Source organism: Littorina saxatilis, linkage group LG3, assembly GCF_037325665.1.
Source record: "Littorina saxatilis isolate snail1 linkage group LG3, US_GU_Lsax_2.0, whole genome shotgun sequence".
NCBI lineage: Eukaryota > Metazoa > Mollusca > Gastropoda > Littorinimorpha > Littorinidae > Littorina > Littorina saxatilis.
In genome coordinates this window covers 59,521,527-59,545,744 of record NC_090247.1, presented here as the reverse complement: position 1 = coordinate 59,545,744, position 24,218 = coordinate 59,521,527, and the positions used below count along the sequence as shown (strand labels likewise).

The 24,218-nt window shown below is 42.8% G+C and overlaps 1 protein-coding gene across 1 annotated transcript; it reads right to left on the bottom strand.

The window, feature by feature from the left end:
• Nucleotides 1–7,613: 7,613 nt before the first annotated feature.
• LOC138962811 (uncharacterized) lies at nucleotides 7,614–19,947 on the bottom strand. The gene is made up of 6 exons (XM_070334771.1): nucleotides 19,828–19,947; nucleotides 18,505–18,867; nucleotides 17,754–18,215; nucleotides 11,503–11,652; nucleotides 8,776–8,869; nucleotides 7,614–8,507 (listed from the first exon to the last, which is right to left on the bottom strand). The coding sequence occupies exons 1-6, from the start codon at nucleotides 19,889–19,891 to the stop codon at nucleotides 8,168–8,170; spliced, it is 1,473 nt and encodes a 490-aa protein (XP_070190872.1). The 5' UTR covers nucleotides 19,892–19,947; the 3' UTR covers nucleotides 7,614–8,167.
• Between the last annotated feature and the right edge of the window lie 4,271 nt (nucleotides 19,948–24,218).

The following is a 24,218-nucleotide window of genomic DNA, read 5'->3' as shown; positions in this document are numbered from 1 at the left end:
AAGTCCTGTCAAACGGGATTGAGAATTTTAGAGCTTATTTCTTAGCCCTATATTATCTGCTGTGGCTTCTCAAATGCCAGAACATACAGACAGACAAAAGCCGCTAGACCCCATCACAAACAGAACTCTATAATACATAGGTTTTTGCCTACACACACACACAAACACACACACACACAGAGAAGCCGTATATATATATGCATATCTGTATCTATAAATATATAGAGATAGGTGAGAGTGTATTTTTCGCGTGGCTATAAATTGATTCGACCTTTTCACTTTGACAGTAAGAACAACTTACGGGTGCAAGGGAAGCGTTCTGGACAGCGCAGTGACATTCTAAAAATAGTCACTCTCAGAAACGGGAATTTGGGGTGAACGGCGCGACAGAGACAGACAGCGTGGCGGTTCACCACAATCACCTTTGAAAGGCGAAGTCCTGTCAAACGGGATTGAGAATTTTAGAGCTTATTTCTTAGCCCTATATTATCTGCTGTTGCTTCTCACATGCCAGAACATGCAGACAGACAAAAGCCGCTAGACCCCATCACAAACAGAACTCTATAATACATAGGTTTTTGCCTACACACACACACAAACACACACACACACAGAGAAGCCGTATATATATATGCATATCTGTATCTATAAATATATAGAGATAGGTGAGAGTGTATTTTTCGCGTGGCTATAAATTGATTCGACCTTTTCACTTTGACAGTAAGAACAACTTACGGGTGCAAGGGAAGCGTTCTGGACAGCGCAGTGACATTCTAAAAATAAATAGTAACTTACAACTGAACGGGAAAGCCACACGAAGGAAGGGAGATAAACGCCAAACACTGGAGAAGATAAGGAAGAGTTACTTATAATGGTGAAATAAACACAAAAACGAACATGAGTTTAGCGCTGCGCGCTGATAGCACGTGTTGAAATATCTCATCGATGATATTGTGTCCGGGGTGTAGCTGAATACGGTGTCCAAATTTGAAAAAGAACCACCGAGAACTTTGGCGTTGTGATGTGGTGTAGCGGCTATGGTGTGTCGGTATGGGGGCCCGGGTAAGCTGAGGTGGAACCAAAATAGCTGAGGTGGAACCAAAATCGGTTCCGCGCTGCGCGCTGAGAACACGTGTTGAAATATCTCATCGACCAGGTTGTGTCCAGGGTGTACCTGAATATGATCACCAAATTTGAAACAGATCCATCGAGAACCTTGGCCGCGCATCGCGCACAGACACACAGACACACAGACACACAGACACACAGACACTAGTCGTATATATATATAGATACATAATCAATGCTTATGCTGAGAAATGTAACGTACTTGAAATAGATGTTTCCTGAATGTAGTCTCTTCACATGTGTTATTTTGTATTACACGTACAATATAATATAATATAATAATATAATATATAGTATAATATGAGCTTCATAAACTAAGAAAGAAAATGTTATTCGTAAAAGCTGAGTGCCAATTTGAATTTTTAGACTTGTTAAAAATACCATCCTTTTGGTGTAAACGACTTTTTACCGCCACATATCTTTTCATGTAAAAAAGACATCTTTTCACCTGGGCACAAACTAAACAGCAACAACCTGCCTGGATTTGGTTTTGCATAGTAAAGAATAAGAATTCATTTCGAAAATGATACCAGCATCAAACTAAATACTTGATTTTTGGTATGTATTCAAGTTGTAGGACATCATTCCACTTAGATAGATACCAAACGCATACGTGACCCTCCACCACTAAATGAGTCGCATGTCACCTCGCGCGGTTCTGCGCTAGGCTTAGTGTAAGTCCGGGGAGTGTCTGGTAACAGTGTGAGGGTCACCTTAGTCACAGGCTTATAACTCAAACAGTTTTTGCTCTTTTCTAAAACGGTTTTCACCACTGGATAGAGCATAAAAAACTCTTTAGGAAAATGTAAAAATATGAAAATCATGCAAAGGTGACATGCGACTCATTCCGTGGTGGAGGGTCACAAATTACTTCTGGTTTCTGAACAAAGTTGGTTTTCGTTTAAAAAACCATTATTTCGAAAATGACATAAGTCTGTTTTAGTTTATATTGAAGTTGAGGGATGCATCTGCCCCATGAGAAATCTTGGTGGTGCAAATAATCGTTAACACAAGACATCTGGTACTTTTAACACTCTGAAGCAAGAGTTTACACAGTATTTCCCATGGAAAAAATTCTAGTACACGCCCTCTTTTTTAACTCCTTTTCATGCGTACGGTGTACACACAAAAAAAGCATCAAGCAAACAAAGACATCTATCTATATATATATACGACTAGTGTCTGTCTGTCTGTCTGTCTGTCTGTCTGTCTGTCTGTCTGTCTGTCTGTCTGTTCGCGATGCACGGCCAAAGTTCTCGGTGGATCTTTTTCAAATTTGGACACCGTATTCAGCTACACCCCGGACACAACCTCATCGATGAGATATTTCAACACGTGCTCTCAGCGCGCAGCGCTGAACCGATTTTGGTTTTTCTGTTCATTTCACCATTCCCAGTAACTCTTCCTTATCTTCTCCAGTGTTTTCAGCGTTTATCTCCCTTCCTTCGTGTGGCGTCAATCCATATTCCCGTTACTACGTTACTACTTTTAGAAGGTCACTGCACGTTACTATTTTTAGAAGGTCTCCAGTGTTTTGCGCATTTATCTCCTTTCCTTCGTGCGCTGGCGAAGCCGGCGTACACCCGGCAAAGCCGGGTCCCAGGCGCAGCCTGGTATTCGGCTCTACTTCTTTCCGGCGAAGCCGGTACCCGGCGAAGAGGGTAATCATCTAGTATATATATATACGACTAGTGTCTGTCTGTCTGTCTGTTCGCGATGCACGGCCAAAGTTCTCGGTGGATCTTTTTCAAATTTGGACACCGTATTCAGCTACACCCCGGACACAACCTCATCGATGAGATATTTCAACACGTGCTCTCAGCGCGCAGCGCTGTGCGCACTGAACCGATTTTTTTGTTGTTGTCGGGATCCACTACCAGTAACTCTTCCTTATCTTCTCCAGTGTTTTCAGCCGCGATCATCTCCCTTCCTCCGTGTGGCGTCAATCCATATTCCCGTTACTACGTTACTATTTTTAGAAGGTCACTGCACGTTACTATTTTTAGAAGGTCTCCAGTGTTTTGCGCGTTTATCTCCTTTTGTTCGTGCGCCGGCAAAGCCGGCGTACACCCGGCAAAGCCGGGTCCCAGGCGCAGCCTGGTATTGGGCTCTACTTCTTCCCGGCGAAGCCGGTACCCGGCGAAGCGGGTAATCATATAGTAAGCAAAATATACAACTAAACAAATACGTCCGAGTTAAGAATAACCATTCATGGCAAAACACTGAGATCACATAAAAGGCAAGTACAATAGGTGTGTGTTAATAAGATGCATAGCTCAAGACTTCCGCATAACTTCCTGCTGATGTAAATCATTTCTAAAACCGACCCAGTTTACAGTTTATGATTTACTATGTGCATTCTCTTTTAAATGCGCTTGCTACTTTCATCTCTCTACATGTCTCTACCGTTCTTTCTCCCAACCCCTCCACCCAACCCCCTCCTTCCTCTGCTATTTATATAATAGTTCTGTCTTACGCTTTGTTTGGTTTACTTTGACTCTGTTTCTGATCCAGATGATTACATAGTATATATTAGCATTTTTGCTGTCCGACATCACAATTGTATTATCCACTATTCATGTATTGGGCACGCAATATAAGCGTTCGCTTGAGTTCGTGTCCCTATAATTTCTCGTTTTACTACTGTACCACTGAATAAAACCTTGTTTAAACCCAAACCAACCAAGATATGTTCCGGCTTTACGTGGGATAAGATTATTCAGCCTGTGTGTCACCTGTGCAGAAGGTTATTTTTGTTACTGAATATATTGTTCAGATTGACACAGGAGTTAATCTGTGAAATAAATCCAGGATTAATCCCCACTCTACGCAGAAAGCAGCCATCAGATTGACACACGACACACGGCAGTCTGGACTCCTGACTCAGTAAAGAAATTGAAGAAAAAAACCGCTGATTAAAATACAATAAAAAATTAGGATAATCACGAAGCATTTTCCAGCAAATCATTGTTGTCCTTTTAGTAAATGTCCTAATGATTCTTATGAAATTTTCGTTATAATTGTTTACAGGCAGGCAGGGCGTGTCAAAGAAAAATTGTCCATTTTTATGTAGTATTTTTATCGACAATAAAGTGTTGTTATCCAAGCGGAGCGCGGGCGAAGCCCGCGCGTAGCGAGGTAGTTTTTTTTTTCATCTCCCAGCACTGAAAATTTTTTGGCCAAGTGGTGTCTGTCTGGACATTGTTCTAGAATTCATCTTTTAGCACAATATTAGCGACACTGTTTGGACAATTCTATTAAAATTAGGCGTACAAACTGATTTTGTTTCGGGGAATCCTCTCAGAGGATCAGAATTTTCATATAATATCATCGGAAGCTGTTACAACGGGAAAATGTGAAACTTTTGTCACTTTTTAACATGGAATTTCATCTTTGAGCGTTTCAAGCGGACTTTAATAAAATAGTTATTTGCGAATTAAGCAGCGGAAGACACTCACTTAATTGTTATTGGTATTGTTATTGTACGGGTATCTAAATTATAGCACAGCGTATTTCCATTAAACTTTGTAAGGACCAATTCGCCGGACAAAAATTCAAAATGGCTCCTTAGATTGTACGCCTTTATGTTAAACAATGCCGAAAAAAAGTTAATGGTCAAATGATCTCTTACACGAGAAGGAGTGTACCTTTAGCTACCAACGGCAAGCAAAGAAAACAGTGAGAATCAAACAAACAACAATTAAACAATTAAGTAGATGTGTACTGCCGGGCAGTACATACCCCAAGCGAAGTCGTCCATCTGTGTGTACATGATTCTCTCTCTCTCTCTCTCTCTCTCTCTCTCTCTCTCTCTGTCTTAAAATGTGTCATCGATGACGTGTTTTCATACTTGCTAATGCGGCAGGCTAATCATGACGTCAAATTGAAACTTCTTGAAGTCTCTCAGAAAGGGACATGAAAACCATGTGGGGGTTACTGGTTTGGGCTGAAAAAAAACCCAACTCCACCTAAAATTCAAGCGCCTATGGGGCTGAATTATGCAGCATAAATTGTGAAACATCAGGATATCTCACACTTTCAATTCTGCCATCATGTCAAATCTGACAACAAACCTACCCACAAAATGTCATAAATATCGGTGTAGAATTGAGACTTAACGGTTTTTAACTGCCAAAAATAAGTTTTTTTGACTGGAATAGTTTGTCTTGAAATTCAGTTTGGGACAACGGACCCACCCACTAAATTTCATAAAGATAGGTGAAAATTTAAATGTAACGGTTTTTAACTGCCAAAATTATGTTTTTCTTCTGGAAAAGTATGGAGTGAAAATCAGTTGGGGACAACGAACCTACCCACAAAATTTCATAAATATCGATGAAGAATTGAGATTTAACGGTTTTTAACTGCCAAAAATAAGGTTTTTTGTCTGGAAAAGTATGATAAAGAGACCAAAAAGCAATGTACTCACGTTAAAATGACGAACACGGAACGAATAACGGCGACGTTTCGACCTAAGGGTCTTCTTCAGGCACAAAAACACAAAAGTACACACACAAAAAAGAAGAAGAAAGACGATAGAACAAATAAAGAGGAGAACAACTGACAAAACAACTGCACTGCACAAACCGACAAATGACAAAGACAGAGAAGCAAGGGAAGCTACTCGAGGAGAATGAAAAGCGGTAGTTTTGAGGTCTGTAGACCAAACAAAATGTGAGGGGGGGGGGGGGTGCGTGAAAGGGAACGAAAGAGGAGACTCGCGTACCCGTGCGGACACACACACACACACACACACACACACACACACACACACACGCACACACACACACACACACACATACACACAAGGTGGAACAGCGGGGGGAAGGTTGAGATGAATGAATTAACGGCGAATGTTAATTCCATCGGGGCAGGTAGTGCCAAGGGATGATATGATGTGGGACTCCCTGAGTTTGCGCTCGAAGGAGTCGCCACGTACTTGCCACAGAGCCATGACTCTGACATGATCAAGTGAGTGACCAGCGGCGGTGAAGTGAAGGGATACTGGCCTATTGCGGGAATGACGGATGTCAGCCAGATGCTCGGAGAAACGCACCTCAAGGGTGCGCGCGGTTTCTCCGATATAAATCTGGCGACAAGAGAGGCAGACGATCGCATAGACAACGTTGTGACTTTGACAGTCAAACGTTCTCTTGACCGTGAAGGAGCCACGAGGGCCTTGGAGGCAGGTGTCAGGGTGGAGGAAGGGACAAGATTTGCAATTTCGTTTGGAACAAGGAAATGTCCCAGGGGCTGTGGGGTTGGTGGGACTGCGAAGACGGGATCTCACCAAGAAAATAGTGGAAAAGTATGTCTTAAAATTCAGTTTGGGACAACGGACCCACCCACTAAATTTCATAAAGATAGGTGAAGAATTGAAATTTAACGTTTTTTAACTGCCAAAATTATGTCTTTCTTCTGGAAAAGTATAGAGTGAAAATCAGTTGGGGACAACGAACCTACCCACAAAATTTCATAAATATCGGTGAAGAATTGAAATTTAACGGTTTTTAACTGCCAAAATTGTTTTTCTTCTGGAAAAGTATGGAGTGAAAATAAGTTGGGGACAACAAACCTACCTTTAAAATTTCATAAGAATCAGTGAAGAAATAGGATTTAACGATTTTTTAACGGCCTTTAAATCATTGGTGATGTCATCATAACCCAGTCGTTGTAGTTGTCGTCGTAGTTGTTGGTGTTGTTGTTGTCATGTTCGTTGTCGTGATTGTTGTTGTTCTCGTGTTGTTGTTTTTGTTGTTGTTGTTGTTGTTGTTGTTGTTGTTGTTGTCGTCGTCGTCGTCGATGTCATTTGTTGTTGTTGTTGTTATCGTCGTCGTCGTCGTCATCGTCGTCGTTGTCAGAGGTTATTTCTAAAGATTTCATTGATAGTCTTTGTTCTCGTCACCAAGACTTGCTAAGAACAAGCTTGGAACAGCAAGAGTTCCAAGAACAAGATTAGAACAACTCATTACATCATTACCAGTACGTCATTTGTATTTAGAACACACTTTAGAAAAAAACTCTTCAGCTACAAACCAGTCACCCTCACATGGCGGAGGTGTTTGTCTAAACCACTTACTGAAATGTTTTGAGGTTTAATGACCATACACATGTTGAACCGGTGAGTGTCTTCCGCTGCTTAATTCGCAAATAACTATTTTATTAAAGTCCGCTTGAAACGCTCAAAGATGAAATTCCATGTTAAAAAGTGACAAAAGTTTCACATTTTCCCGTTGTAACAGCTTCCGATGATATTGTATGAAAATTCTGATCCTCTGAGAGGATTCCCCGAAACAAAATCAGTTTGTACGCCTAATTTTAATAGAATTGTCCAAACAGTGTCGCTAATATTGTGCTAAAAGATGAATTCTAGAACAATGTCCAGACAGACACCACTTGGCAAAAAAATTTTCAGTGCTGGGAGATGAAAAAAAAAACTACCTCGCTACGCGCGGGCTTCGCCCGCGCTCCGCTTGGATTAAACAATCAAACTAACAAAAACTACAACGCTAAAGAAAATGGATGCAAGAGTAAAAGACAAGTATTCATTTTCCAGTAAATATGTTGAATGAATCTTTAACATGCTGTACAACAACTGACTGACAATCCAGTCTTTCGGAAGCAAACATCAATTCAGGCACTCTTTCGAAGCCTTCATAATACGCATGACGCTTTTTGGCACGTACTGCAAGCAGCCACGTGTTCCATATTCACACACCACACTGTACCAGTAAGCTCACAGATCCGGTGAAGGTGTGTTTTGATGTGGAGGTGGCTGTGTGGCCGTGTGTTTAGACAGAGCGCTTGAGTGTGTCACGTGTGTGCGATGCCTATGTGTGCGTGTGTGCGTGCGTGGGTGTGTGTGTGTGCGCGTGTGTGCGCGCGTGCGTCATATGCGTGCGTGCGTACGTACTTACATGTGTGGATGTGCTTGTGTGTGTGTGTGCTTGTGCTTGCTTGCTTGCGTGCGTGCATGCGTGCGAATGTGTAAGCACGTGCGAGTGTTTTGTGTGTATTTCAACTTATTGCGCAGTCATTCCTAGACCGTTCTATCATAAATATTGTCCAAGACGACTTGCTTCTTTTGGTCTCGGTTAACCACGTTGTAGGCATCGTCTCCTTCCGGTTTCGGCAGAGTCGTGGCGTGATCGTACAGGTCGTTTACCTCCCTTTGTCTATCTGGTCTACCGCTCAAAGCAAGTCTCCCATATTCGTCGTCGTTGTTTGCAACAGAGTATGGTGATTCTACCGCAGGATTGGCAGCTTGCATTTCGTTGTTGACTTGCTGGTAGGTTGATTCTGGTTGTGTTTCTTCTGGCGTGTTATCTGGTGCAGTGCCTCTGCAGTCGCCACCTAGTGTTTGCTTCACTCGTAGCTGCCTGCAAAATGTAATGGTTTTGTTGTAAGCTTTGAAAGCAGAGCTGTTCGTAAGTTTAGATTAAAGAGCTTGTCAGTCTGCTGAGATTAACAGGCAAACTGACAGATACATTGATGAACACACGTACTTACACACACACACACACGCACACAAACGCACGCACGCTCACACGCACGCACGCACGCACGTACATACACACACACACACACACACACACACAAACACACACACACACACACACAAACACACACACACACATGATTACTTACTGTCTGCGCTTGACAAAAAACACCCCAATGACGATGCCAATGACCAAGGCGATAATAACCACCGGCACCACGTACGTGTACGCAGGGATGCCATCTGTTCAACGTACAAGAAAGTTAAAACGTGAACAGGAATAGAGCAATCAATAGGTCAATAAATAAATAAATGAACGAATGAATACAACGGCTAAGAATTAAGTACGTAACACACATAAATGAAACAAAATAAAACAGCAAATAATACATGCATTAATAAATGAAAAAGAGAAAGAAATATAAAATCAATAACTTCAGTAACGACATAATCATAATGGGAAACATTAATGTCAAAGAGGGTTACTAACTTTCTGTAACAGCGAACACTTTTTAAAAAAATTTTTTTTAGATGGACAAAGTCTTTTAAAGTCTATCATTTGTGTGTTTAAAGATACGCTATTCCTGTCCTTAAATGACGTAAATTGTCATTCAGGTAGAAACCTTAAAGGCACACTGCTCGTGAAAACATGTCGGCGCACCATCCCAGATGTACTCACATGGAATAGGATTATCCCTACATTTGATCACATACAAACAATCATCACCCTGATTGCTTGCTGTGGTGAGTTTTTAGGTTAAAACAAATACATTTAATTTCTAGCGGCAACAAAATTACGAAACTTATACATGAACACATTTCCGCTGTAAATAGAAAGAACCAAGGCTTTTAATTGTTGATACGTGTTTAAGTGGAGGGATGGTCTTATCTTCTTCTTCTTCTTCTTCTTCTTCTTCTTCTTCTTCTTCTTCTTCTTCTTCTTCTTCTGCGTTCGTGGGCTGAAACTCCCACGTACACTCGTGTTTTGGGCGAGTGGAATTTTACGTGTATGACCGTTTTTACCCCGCCATTCAGGCAGCCATACGCCGCTTTTGGAGGAAGCATGCTGGATATTTTCGTGTTTCTATAACCCACCGAACTCTGACATGGATTACAGGATCTTTTCCGTGCGCACTTGGTCTTGTGCTTGCGTGTACACACGAAGGGGGATAAGCAGGCCACTAGCAGGTTTGCACATAAGTTGACCTGGGAGATCGGACAAATCTCCACACTTAACCCACCAGGCGGCCGCGGCCGGGATTCAAACCCTCGACCTTCCGATTAAGAGGCCGACTCTCTACCACACCCCAACTACTATTGGGTGTGCGCGCCCGCCAGCACCCCCCGCCGGGAGCGAAGGGCCATTCCCCATCCCCCCTCTCCCTTCCCTGCTCCACCTGGCGGGACGGTAGCTGCGCACCGCACACCTAATACGACCCTCCACACCATACCCCAACTACTCTCTTGTCTGGTGTGCGCGTTCCGCCGGTACCCACTTGCCGGGAGAGACGGGCCTCCTTTCCCCCCCCCCTCCACCCTCATCCCCCCTCACCCCTTCTGGCGGGTGGGACGCCGAGCACCGCATACCAAGACCCAACCAAATCGTACTTCTACCTTCCAAAAACTCACACCTATGACTTCTACCAAACGTTCGTTCCTTAGGTGAACATTTATTTTATTCTCAAAACTATTTTAGATGTATGTAATTACTCGTCAATATATGACAAACTATCCTACACGCAACATTATTTAGAAGTCAGTACTTTGTGTATATAATTTTTTTTATTTTTTTTTATATTTTTTTTTTTACATTTACCCTATATCTGTGTGAGTGAATGTATTCGGTGTGTCACTGTGGCATAGATAACTTTCTTAAACTGCAAGTGAAATGAAAAAAAGGCCCATGTGCTGTATATACCTGCTTTTGGGCTCTCTCTGTACAAATCTGAATCGCCTTTTTTAACCCTTGATTTTATAAAGTGGCTCTGAAATTTTATCACTTTTTATAAAGTACCTTTTTGGAAAATAAACGTTTACTTTTAACATCCTACTCCCAATGCTTCTTGAGACAACGGGTGCCAAACCCAATCATATTAAATCAGACTATCTAGAAGAAGAACTTACCCCTTAACAAACTTTTATCATCACCACTCCTGCCCACCCCGTCATCCTCCCCTCTTCGCTCACCCTTACCAGCTCCTTAGCGTATCACCAATTCTTGTCCCAAATGGAAATATTTTCTGAGAGGACGTTAACTCCCCCCCTTTTACTGATAAGAGGCCGACGTCTTACCACCCCGCCACAGCGCCCGTCCGATTGTCTTATCAATCTAAAAGCCTGGCCAAATCGAAAATGGTGAGCCTAGCTGTTTTCACGAGAAGGAATGTGCCTTTTATAAAAGTAAGAATGTTCCGTATATTTTTTACGAAACATTCTAGCTTTTAAAAGCTAGACTGTTTACTGTCTTATGAAATATGTCACTGATGTGCCGTTTAGACTGACATCAAGCGGCTGTTTTTTTTTTTCAGGGTCGGGAAATGTGGCGTATAGTGTGTACCGACCTACGACAAAACTTACTTAAAGATATAGTTTACTTCAATGGAACAAAAAAGTTAGTGCCAAACTTCAAACCAAAATTCTATTTCAGGAATAAAAATATAACTTGTTGTTAATTTAAATAGTGTGCCCCCCCCCCCCCCCCCAAACAAACAAACAAACAGACAAAACAAAAAACTTCAACAACAATGTACTCAGTTTAGCAATCGCATTAAACCTGAATCCTTAACAAAAAGAGGTGTGTTGACAGTGGTGGAAACATTATCGTTTGTGTGATTGTAAATTCACTGGCCACAACTAAGAAGTAGCAATTAACGCACCTTCTTTTCCCGCTTGACCTGTAGTAGGTTGCTCTGGTTCCTCTGGTTCTGCTGTTCCGTATGGACTGGTTGAGACGCTGGTGTCCAAAGTGCTCCCATGCTGTGTAGGCGTCTCTTCTTCGGGTGTACATTTCAGCCTAAACGGAGTGCCTGTTCATTAAAGTAAAATAACTATTGTTAAATCAAATCAAATCAAATCAAATTAACTTTATTATCTCACATGGAGAAATTGTGGTGGTGGTGCATGTAACATAGATACAACATTAATATTGTTGTTGTTGTTGTTGATGCGCATGCGTGGTGGGATCAACATGTCCGTTTCATCGCTCTCGAAACTTTGGATGTTTTTTTGAGGTTTAGGACAGTGGTAGACCATAAAACAGTACTGGATGGCTTTATAAGACACTAGTCTTCCTATTTCAAGTTATCAAGAGTCGTTTGCAAACTTTTGTTGAGCGCTATACTTGTGAGAAAGTGGCGTCTACTGTTCCGCGCCATATTCGACAGCACTTCCGGTCCGGGAAAACACATCACTTTTGGACTTCTGCTACAACTTCACTTGAGGATTCGTTGTATACACATCAACTTCATGATCAACAGGCTGTTGGGCTTCTGCTGAACCTCTTGGGTATTGCATCTAACGGGACTCTAAGGTCAGTGACTTTTTTCTCATACTATGAGCATGAATACGAGGAGAGGCTCTGCGTCGCAAGCCGACACACAGTCACAGGCCGTACAATGTGGCAGCTGCAAGAAGACCGTCCGAGACAACCAAAAGTCGCTTCAGTGTGGGTTATGCGAGAGGTGGTTCCATGCGCCATGCCAGGACGTCTCAGACGCTGCCTACGATGTACTTAGTAAGGATAGTAACGCCGCACAACCACAAATCCACTGGTACTGCAACAGTTCATGCAATCTCCTTGCCGCAAAATTCATCGGCAACATCTCAAAATTGCAATTCGACGTGGGCAAGTTGTCCGATACTGTCTCGGCAATGAGCGACCGTGTGAAGCAGATTGAAGAGGGAAACTTTCCCCCCGCCATGGAAAATGCTTTGAAGAATCTGCAGCAGGATAATCAGGCCCAGAATGCTGAGACTATGCAGAAAGAGGAAGTGGTCAGGTTGGTGGATACTAAGGCCAAGGAGCATGCTGCTGAGGCAGAAGATAGAGCAAAGAGGCAAGTAAATCTGATGATTTTTCGGCTCCCCGAAAGCACGGCAAACAGCATAGAGGAGAAGAAAGAAGAAGATGAAAAAAGAGTAAAACAGATTCTGCAAGATATTAAGAGCAAGAGTGAACCAGTTGACATAAGAAGGCTGAGGGGCCCTAAACAAGCCAATGCAGATCAAGGAAGCAAGAACAGGCCTATCAGGGTCTCCCTCCAAAGTCAAGCAGCAAGAGATGAAGTGCTCAGGGCCTTTAACAAGGCTAGACGTGAAGGAAAACCGGACGAAGAAGGGGAAGATGGTCGCCTTTTTGCTATGGTTTCGCTGAGAAAAGATATGACACCGCAAGAAAGAAAACAAGAAGAGGAGCTTTTCAAAGAGTTGAAACAAAAGCAGAATGAGTCTAAGGCATCGGGGGACGACAACGCACACTGGGTGAGAAGACAAGGCCAGGTCGTGAACGTAGGGAAGTACGCCCTCCGGCAGCCAGACCAGGAACACCCAGCCTGAGAAAGAAGGGGCCTTCGAATGTAAATAATTTTAAACCTGTTTTTAAGCAGCACAAAGACAAGAATTCACAGTTTTCTTGCTCATGTATATACACCAACTCGGATAGTTTGATGAACAAGAGAGCAGAGCTTCAGTCAATGATTGAACTACATGAGCCTGACGTGATAGCTATCACTGAAGTGAAGCCGAAAAGAAGCAGGTATGATGTCCAGGAGTGTGAGATAGCAGTGGAGGGGTTTGAACTTTTCCACAACATGGAGAAAGAGGGGAGAGGGATAGCTTTGTATGTGAAGACGAGCATGAAACCTGCCTTATGTGAGCATTTGAACAGTGATTTCCAAGAAGCCATTTTTGTGGAATGCCAGCCTGAGAGTGGAGACGTCTTAAGGATAGGGCTAGTGTATAGAAGTCCTAATAGCAGCCTGGATAATGCTACAAAGCTGAATGAACTACTGATGAAAGCAGTGGAGGATAAGCCCGAGCACTTGTTGATTTTGGGGGACTTTAATTACCCACAGATCGACTGGAACCAAGAGATAAGCACGGTAGGACAAAATCACCCGGCATCACAGTTTCTGCGCACATACAAAGACGCTTTTCTCACCCAGCATCAGAGGGGTTGCACACGTTTCAGAGAGGGTCAGGAACCCAGTCTCGTGGACTTGGTGCTCAGCAACAGAGAGGATATCGTTCAAGAGGTCTCCACACTGGCGGGGTTAGGAAAGAGTGACCACGTTACTCTAAACGTCAAACTGGCATGGTTCCGGAAGGACAGCGAGGGAACGAAGCGACCCAACTACTCAAAGGCTGATTTTGCTGCTATCAACGAGTACCTGAAGAAGGTAAACTGGGAGAATGAGTTTTCCAACTTGTCAGTGGACGACACATGGAAGAAGCTGAGAGAGAGGATACAGACGGCCGTAGAGAGGCATGTTCCGGTGACCCGTTTCAGTGGCAGATCTACAAAGAAATGGATGGATAAAGGTACCCTGAGAACAGTACGGAAAAAACACAAGTTGTTTAGAAAGTGGTTGGAATCGAGAGATGGCAAAGTGTATCAGGAGTACTGTAAAGTCAGAAATCAGGCAAGGCGGGCTTGTAGAAAGGCACAACGACTGCTAGAACAGACAGTGGCAAAACAGGCAAAACGAAACCCAAAAGCTTTTTGGTCATACGTCAAGAACAAAACCAAGACGAAAACAGGAATAGCGGACCTCAAAAAGGAAGACGGCACCAAAACCACATCCGATCAGGAAAAAGCAGAGGTACTTAACGCATTTTTCAAAAGCGTCTTTACGGCAGAGGCTGACGGCGACCTTCCAGATCCACCAGAATACAACTTCACATCAGAACTCCGTGACTTTGAAGTCACATCAGAGAAAGTGAAAAAGCTGCTGGAGGGTCTGCAGGCAGGGAAAGCACCCGGTCCAGATGGGTTGAGTCCACTTCTTCTAAGCAAGGCAGCAGATGCTCTAGCCGAACCGGTAGCGATGCTCTTCAGGAAGTCTCTCGACGAGGGCAGGATACCCGAGGAATGGCGACATGCACGTGTGACACCCATTTTCAAGAAGGGCAGCAAACTCTCCGCCAACAACTACAGGCCGGTCAGCCTCACGTGCATCCTGTGTAAGGTCATGGAGACTCTAGTTCGTGAGCAGCTCATCAAACACCTACAGGAGAACGACCTCATCACAGATAAGCAGCATGGGTTTGTCCAAGGCCGCTCTTGCGTCACTCAGCTACTAGATGTTCTAGACACATGGACCCAGATTCTTGACGAAGGCGGAACGGTTGATGCTGTGTACATGGATTTCAAGAAAGCCTTTGATAGTGTGCCACACAGACGCCTTGTCCTGAAGACTGAAGCACACGGTATCGGCGGAAGGATCCTGGCCTGGATTGCGGACTTTCTGAGCGAAAGACGACAGTGTGTGGTCGTGAATGGAGTTCAGTCATCAGAGGCCGAAGTGACGAGTGGTATCCCCCAGGGAAGTGTTCTAGGACCCATGCTATTCGTACTTTACATCAACGATCTGCCGAACGTTGTCGCCAACTATGTCCGGATCTTCGCTGATGACACTAAGGTCTACACCAGAAGTGACGTTGAGGGAGCCCCACAAACCCTGCAGAAAGACTTGGATAGCCTCCAGGACTGGTCCCAACAGTGGCTGATGAATTTTCACCCGGAGAAATGTCATGTCCTGAAGCTGGGAAATAAGAGGTCAGAAGCTATCTACTACATGACAGGGACGGACGCGTCAGGTGAAGCTCGCAGTATTGCACTAGAGGAGAGCGATTTCGAGAAGGACCTGGGGGTCTATGTGGACAACAACCTGAGCTTCAACAAGCATGTCGCCCTTTCAGCAGCAAAAGCCAACAGAGTCATGGGGGTCATCAGGCGTTCCTTCGACTACCTCACAGTAGAAGTTTTCCTGCAGCTCTACAAGTCACTTGTCCGTCCTATTCTCGAATATGGCCACGCAGTCTGGCAGCCGCAACACAAGACACTTTGTCAGGAGGTGGAGCGCGTGCAACGAAGGGCAACCAAGCTTATAAGCTCGCTGAAAGACAAACCCTACAGTGAACGGCTGGCCACTTTGAAGCTACCTTGTCTAGAGCATCGTCGCAAGAGGGGGGACATGATTGAAGTCTACAAGTACCTTCATGGTTTCTACAAGACAGAGCGGCCACAGTTCTCTTTCTTCGCTGGTAGAGACACCCGAGGCAGTACCCTGAAGCTAAGCAAGCCCCGCTACAGACTCAATGTCCGAGGCAACTTCTTCAGCGAGAGAGTTGTGAACACGTGGAATAGCCTGCCAGACCAGGTCGTGACTGCACCATCTGTGAATGCCTTTAAGGCCAGGTTGGACGCCCACTGGAAAGATCTCCCCTCTGTGTTTGATCCTGAGTGCTACTAGTAACTAGCTAGTAACTAGGCTGATCCCACCATGCATGCCAAAGTTGCTAAGGTTACTACGAAAACGACCACAGAAGGATGAACAGGCCTAACTGGCCTCAAACATCTTACAAGTACAAGTACAAGTACAAGTACAAGTATGTGCTAATTAATAACACTGTTCTCAACTAAACACCTCTCTGTGATACCTTCTTTAAAACCATCTTGTAATGAAAACAACATACAATCGCAATTGCTCTTTTCGTATCAGTAAACATCCACGGCTCCCCACCGATACTCTACGTAGAGGGTCCAGGGACCCCCAATTATAAATTGTAGGGTTCCGGAGGGCGGGGATGTAGCTCAGTCGGTAGCGCGCTGGATTTGTATCCTGTTGGCCGCTGTCAGCGTGAGTTCGTCCCCACGTTCGGCGAGAGATTTATTTCTCAGAGTCAACTTTGTGTGCAGACTCTCCTCGGTGTCCGAACACCCCCGTGTGTACACACAAGCACAAGACCAAGTGCGCACGAAAAAGATCCTGTAATCCATGTCAGAGTTCGGTGGGTTATAGAAACACGAAAATACCCAGCATGCTTCCTCCGAAAACGGCGTATGGCTGCCTAAATGGCGGGGTAAAAAACGGTCATACACGTAAAATTCCACTCGTGCAAAAAAACACGAGTGTACGTGGGAGTTTCAGCCCCCGAACGCAGAAGAAGAAGAAGTAGGGGTCCGGAACAACCTTAAGCAGAATTTTAAAGGGTCCAAAAACCGGCAGAACTTTTGGCAGTTCTGTGAAACCTTCATAAAGTGTTATTTGTCATATCGGTTTGTTTTACTCAGTAAATTTAAGTCGGTAGAAATCCAGAAGGATGTTTCTTTTTCTTCGAAACACAGTCAAGTGTACGTTCTTGTCTAGTCTCTGTAGAAAGTAGTAGACGATGAATTCAGTACCTACGGTATACATGATACATTTTGTGCGTCCCGGGACCCGCTCTTTTCAAGTATAGTGCGCCACGGAACCCCCTTCAAGAATTTAGAGTACGTATTTTTGGCTTCTTGTGCGTATACGACGCAAGGGCGCACATTTTGGGGAGCTCTAGATAAAAGCAGTTCCTACTTGGATACACGTAAAAAGAACACTTCACAGAGTCTTTCTGGGTATGTTTTCCTGAATTTATTTTGGAACTAACACCAGCGCCATTCTGCTAAATTAGTTCAGCAGAATATGCCCATTCATCACAAGGAAGCAATCAGAATGCTGATTTTTGGCATTTGTCAAAATGGAAGAACGCTTTTTTAATTAAAAAAAAATATATCGAAAAGCCTCAAGGACATAATTATATGAAGTATATGAAATACACAATAACATGCACGTTGTCTCGCTGTGATCCAGTTTTGCACAGTACATATTTAAGGCATTTTTAACGCAGACAGACGCGTGAAAGAACGTAGTTGATACATTCATAGTCCACCGGCATTTTATCAAGGATATGTTCCTGCTTTTTACATGGGTAAAAATATATACACATCCAGAAAGACAAAATTCATGAAAATGATCTTTTGACAATTGACTTGTTGGTACATTGAGACCCTTGTTTTTCGGAATACAATGACGTGCATGTACTGTTACTGGAACGTTCAGCAGGTATGTTTGATGAAACAAGACATCCTTACCTCCGAGATCAATCCAAAACCGCCTGACTGTCGACAGGTCCTTAAAATGAAGGCGTATCTTAATGATGTTGTTAGTGAACAAGCTATCCGATTCATTGAAATATCCACTGTGCACCATCGTCCATCCATCTTCAGCAGCAGCATCAGCAGTAGCAGCGTCATCAGTATCATCATCAGCATCAGCATCTCCTTCATCTCCATTGTTGTCGTTTTCTCCTTCTCTGACATTGTTGACACTTGATTGTAGTTTGTATGCCATTACATTCGCATGCTTATTTGTCGCCGTGTCTGCCAGGAGAAAGTTTATATTTAGCTGGAATGGTCGACGTTGTTCGAGGTCGCACACAGTGCGGCATTCGTTGTGGTCCGAGGGGTAACGCCTGATGAGAAGGGAGGTGTAGTTTTCTCCCAATGAGTTATCTTTGTGTCCGCGACACGGGTTTATCTGCTTTTGATTTTCACCTGGAACACACATGGAGGTCAATCCAAATCATCATCATCATCATCATCATCATCATCATCATCATCATCATCATCATCATCATCGTCGTCGACGTCGTCGCCGTAGTCGTCGTAGCCGTCTTCATCATCATCATCATCATCGTCGTCGTCGTCGTCGTCATCATCATCATCATCATCATCATCATCATCATCATCATCATCATCATCATCATCATCATTTTTATTTTTTTTAATCATATCCCCACGCACAACCAATTTCAGACAAAATACGAGTTCAAAATGCACTCACCATCCCCACATACGTAATGAAAAACGTACTTTCCACGTCTGTCGAAAAGCTCATCAACATTTTCCGGCGATTCTTCAGTGTCCACAGCCTTGTATACTTTGTTCAGTTCATCGAGACTGAGCCGGAGCCGACAACTCGCTTCAGACGTGCAGCCTCTGAGACGATGCGTGTCACTAGGTGCAAAGCATAGACCGGAAGGTTGAGATTCGTCTACAGGCGTGCAGTTGTGATCACAAGGACTGTAGTCTGGCTGGTTGCAAAAGAAGGCTTCTGTGATCTGAAGAAGCAGGCCATCCTTTTTGCAAGCGTTCTTCAGTTCCTCGATGGAGTCAGCTGTGTGTTCCTCTGCCTCTGTGTGCCGCACTGCAGATTACAAGGGGGAACACACAGTTAAAGGGTTACTCGTGGTCTCAAATTGCCCTTCCAATTAAGCTTCCGCTTGGGGGTGTTATAATATACTCAAACACTAGGATTACCTTAATATTCGTTTTGAACGTTCATGCAGTTATTCAAATTCAAAACTATTTGTTTGTGTAACCCTTGCGGATTGTCATGTTTCTACTCGCTTTCGCTGTCGTCGCTACTGTGTGACACTTGCTCGCAATTGCTGGATTAAATACTTGAGAGTCTAAATTCGAACAGGTTTCGTCTGCCAGCGTTATATGGTAATGATTACCAGCACTAAAGAACCTCAATTGATGAGCAGGTTTGGGGCTCTAGAGCGTGCCGATAGCATTAAACACACACACACACACACACACACACACACACACACACACACACACACACACACTCACATAACATTGTAACTGTTTCTAAAGTACACCACAGAGAATGTCCTTTGTTGTCTCAAAGTTACATTTGCCCGACAATTTATCCAAATTAACGTCTCCACGACTTTGCCTCCAACGCACGCACACAGGCATGTGCGGACGTACACACAAAAACAACAATAACACACCGACAGACAGACAGACAGACAGACAGACAGCCGGACAGACGGACTAACAGACAGACAGACAGACACACACACACACACACACACACACACACGCACACAGTTTACACACACACAAACACACACAGATATACACTCAAATACTGTCATAATTATGAGGCATGTTCAATTTTACAGGTTAATTTGATTCAAAAACTGAGTACACAAATACAACTAATGTACATGTACTAAGAAATAAATTTGAGATTTCTGAAACAGGGGTCTCTTTGAATTATTTCTTGTAGCTTCCCATTTCATTTAAAAATGACATTGAATTGTACGATACTCAACGAAGAAAGAATCATGCAGTTATGAATTTCCCTTACCTTGTGTACATACGCTGAGAAAAACACAGACAAGAACGCTGAAGCTGAGCTGTAGATGGTGCATTTTGACATGCCACAGCAATGATAGCCTGCAAATGAACTGCTACGGACTGCGTAGACTTGAAATACAACTTAAAGGACCAGACCACGCTGTTTTAAAGGTTATTAGAACCACTAACCGATGACTGAAGGTTAGAGAAATGCACCTAAAGATTCCAAAAATGTAAAGAAATTCACCGATTCGTAGCTTAATCATTGTGATTTAATTAAAAACGTTTCGCCAAATTCGTCTGCTAAACGAGACTTCGAAATGGCCGCCAGTAGACGAGAACCGGCTGTGACGTCACTTAGTGTTTGGAAACCGAAAGTTACAGCTTACGCTCAAGTGGGCGTTTGCCTAAATCGAGCATCAACAGCACGCCGAAGGAATGCGCACGGCTGCTGATAGCTATGAAGTATAGAAAAAAGGTTCAGGCATCAGTTGTCACCTTTTTCCGATGGGCTTACAACTTCTGCAGCAAGACTGATTAACTGGAAACGGCCAACACGATGTTGTGTGTTTCGCGACACTTTCTTCCAATGCGAACGCAGTTAAGCCGGCAAGACAACCTGGCACACACAAAACAGCTGTTGCCTAACGCAGTTCCAGTTCCGACAATTGTTGACCACTCACAGGAGGTCAGAAACCGGATACCAATGTCATCAGAACGATCTGCTTTCACTAAACGCAGACGAAAGGAAGTGAGTACATGTATACTGAATGTGTTCTGTAAGGGATAGGGGTTCAGTGTCACTGGGCGTTTTTGTCAGACTGACAGTATTTGTAGTGGAATGGCATCTGTTCCTAATTTTAAGCACATGTGTTAAGATTACAGATTAAAACATATATATCTGTTACTACATGTCCGTCCCCATGCACCCACCTTAAAGTTCCCTCTCTCTCTCCCTCTTTTACACTCACCTGGGTAATCGATGAGTCTCAGGTTTAATCAGTGTCCGTCCATATACACATAGACATTCACACAAACACACACACGTTGTTATAGTTGTTATCTAATTCAGTGTTGTATTAAATAGATAAAGAAATCGTTAATACAGCAAGCTTGCATGAATAATTTGCTGTTGTCCTTTTTTTCAGATCAGGTTCTGTAATACAGTAATTATAATTAATACAAGTACAAATTCATGTTTGCAGTCATACTCATAGTGTGTGAGTGTGTGTGTGTGTGTGTGTGTGTGTGTGTGTGTGTGTGTGTGTGTGTGTGTGTGTGTGTGTGTGTGTGTGTGTGTGTGAAAAGCACTTTGATACTTAAAACATCTGTGTTATTTGATTTTATTACAAAACTGCAGTCAGAATATTAAGCAGACCTATTCCAACAATACATTTTGATCAGCAGTAAATGTAATGTCAAATTATGAACAACAATCATGTGAGCAGATATATCTAACAGAAACAAATAGTCTAGCAAAATAATACAACCAAGTACATGTGTGGACATCATCATCCACATAAAAAAAATTGATTGTAGGAAGAGCACTCTGTGTTATTACCACTGCTTCAGTCAAACTGCCAGTTCAACTTTATCTCTGTGGGTTGTTTTTTTCTCTCAGAGTAACATGGGGAAAAAAAACCTTTAAAAAACTTGCATGCTACAGAGCTGGATTGTTTCTAGTGATCATGCAGCATGATTTATCCGCATAGAAAACTACTGAAACACCTAAACAGAAATAACAATGTCTACAGAAAAAAACCACTGTTTGATTGCTGTCTGTAGTACTCCTCTTGCTAACAGTGGCATTAAAATAATTAAAACTAAGCTATGCTCTCTTGGGGGGGAAAAAGTGCTCTAAGTACTTTTTGTGTCTACATAGGCAAAACAAAACTATGCAATGTTTCAGATTTCCTGACCCACCCTATGTTTTTCCTCCTTATCCTGGACTATTTTGGACTCTTACAAAAATGTAGGCTACTTCAAAAATGACAAATTTTAATTTTGCAGGCTTACAAGGAAATTGACTCTTCTCTTACAACCAGAATACACCATGATTTCAAGCAAATAAAAAACTACATGCACCTGAGAAAAAAAAAACTTTAATTCAAGAAGTTAGACCTCCTAACCCCAGCTTTTCAATTCAATTCAATACGTTGTTGATGTTGATTATGGAGCTTAACGTCCTCCCAGGTAACTAGGGACCTATATTGGGGCATGATTTTTTATACAATGTTAAAAGTGTAGGGTGTAATGGGGGGGAGGGGGACTGGAGGGTGACGGGGTGTAGTCGCTAATAAATTTAAAGGTGCGTTTATTATCTAATATACCAGACATTTTGTTTTGGCTGGTGTACAGAATAACATCACATAAAATCGCACTCGTAAAACATACAAAACACATAAAATGTACACATCAGTACACACATAACCCAAACCACACATATCCATACCAGCACCATCACACACATATCCACATACATACTCTAGTTTGTACATTATAAAAATAAATACATTATGATTAATATCATTACTAGTCAACTTAAATTAAGGCTCAAAATAGGTCTTAAGATGGATGTTATTTAGTGTAATGAAGAGATTATAAAAACCAAAAAAAAGCTATGAGAAAGAAAGTATGAAAGAATGATGCCCTTTCTCCGGTGAAAGTTCTGCTGATTGTGGTAACTTTTTTTTCTGTCTAAAACAGGCATCAGTTAACTGAACGAGCTGTTTGAGGGGGTGGTGATCCTAACACTGGCCTATGGCAACACTGGCCTATGGCAGCTACAACAAAGCTCTGCATACACAGCAAGACTACAATGCAACAGTGCCCAGACTTTGACTGCTACAGGCTGCTTTCCCATGCAAAGTACAAATGCAAGTGTCCATAAACCAGGGTTTAATACAAAGTCATGTAGTATGTGAGTGAGTTCTGATGAAAAAGTGATTGTGTTGTAATATTGGTTATTACTGAGTGTTGATGTTACAATGATTACATTATAAAAACAACAACAGAACAATGTGAAGAGCAAACTTCTTCTGTGGGCATGCAAGTGAGTTAATCTTGTGTGTGTGTGTGTGAAACTATATGTGACTGAGTGTTACAAATTTAAATGACAACAGTTTTCTTGATAGCCTTTAAAAACAACAACAAATACATACATTTAACAATCAAACAAATATAGGCACCTCAAAAAAAGTTGTATGTACACCTTCGTGGCTGGTGATGCATTCTTGCTCCCCTGCAAGTTTTCATTCTACAATGTACCTCAGGCTAGCTTCCTCTCTCTCTCAAATCTGCCCCTCCCACACAATACAACAGGTACAGTGGCCACTCTGACACCAGTCTCTGAAATAATCAAGAACAGTTAAAACTGCGATGAGCTGTTGTTCTTTTACTCGTGAATGCAATGCATGAACACTTAAACAATATCCCACTTATTCGCGAGTGCGTTGACAAGGCGAGAGTGAAAAAATAGCACAGACTCGAAAGCAGACGATAAGTTCAGCACAGAGAGCGGGCGTGTTTACCTTTGATCGCTGAGACAAACAGTGTCGCAATTTTCATCGTCACTGTTTCACTACTGCTGGAAGTGGCCTCCACCCTCATCTTTCATGCTTGATTCGAGGAGAGAAACCGGTAGTTCGAACATGTACGGTTCAATTTCGTCTGCAGTTACGCTTGTTGTCATGTTGGTAAACAACCATCTACACACGGTGTGACGTCACGGATAATTTATTCATAAGCCAGTCTCGCGAAGATCACGCGGCACAATGGCGGGTCGTTTTGGAGAAGAAATCCGTCGCTTCGGTCACAAAATTCGTCGGATTACGGCCTTAGAAGATTCCGAAGTAAACCAAACATTGTTGAAGACGGTAAGAAAGTGGTTTTCTAACTAACTGCAAACATCGGGAAGTGTTCGGTCGCGCAGGAACACGATTCGAAGCGTTTTTGACGCTAAAACAGCGTGGTCTGGTCCTTTAAAACTTCCTGGTTTTGCTGGGTAACCACGGTTGCACAAAATCCCACGACCTGATTTTATCTGCTACATTTCTAGGCCGACAAAATGAAGGATCATGTCCGTGTGCGTGCGTGTGTGCGCGTGTGTGTGTGTGTGTGTGTGTGTGTGTGTGTGTATGTGTGTGTGTGTGTGTGTGTGTGTGTATGTGTGTGTGTTTGTGTGTGTGTGTGAATACGATACGATTACAAATACGAATAAACTTTATTGTCATGAAACGTAGTGTTTATAAGGCACGGGAAGATAAATAACCAAATGATTACATTGTTTCTTTCTTTTTTGAAGCAATTATATACAAATTCTCCCAATTCAGTTTGTACTTTGTCTACTTGCAAAAGTTGACTTGGTACATCATATGAATATATAGGTCGATTAATTTCACT

Coding starts and splice junctions, on each gene's coding strand:
- LOC138962811 (XM_070334771.1), bottom strand. CDS start 19,891: ATGCACCATCTACAGCTCAGCTTCAGCGTTCTTGTCTGTGTTTTTCTC. Junction 11,653..17,753: donor GTTTTGGATTGATCTCGGAG/GTAAGGATGTCT, acceptor TTTAATGAACAG/GCACTCCGTTTAGGCTGAAA. Junction 8,870..11,502: donor AGGTCAAGCGGGAAAAGAAG/GTGCGTTAATTG, acceptor TACGTTGAACAG/ATGGCATCCCTGCGTACACG.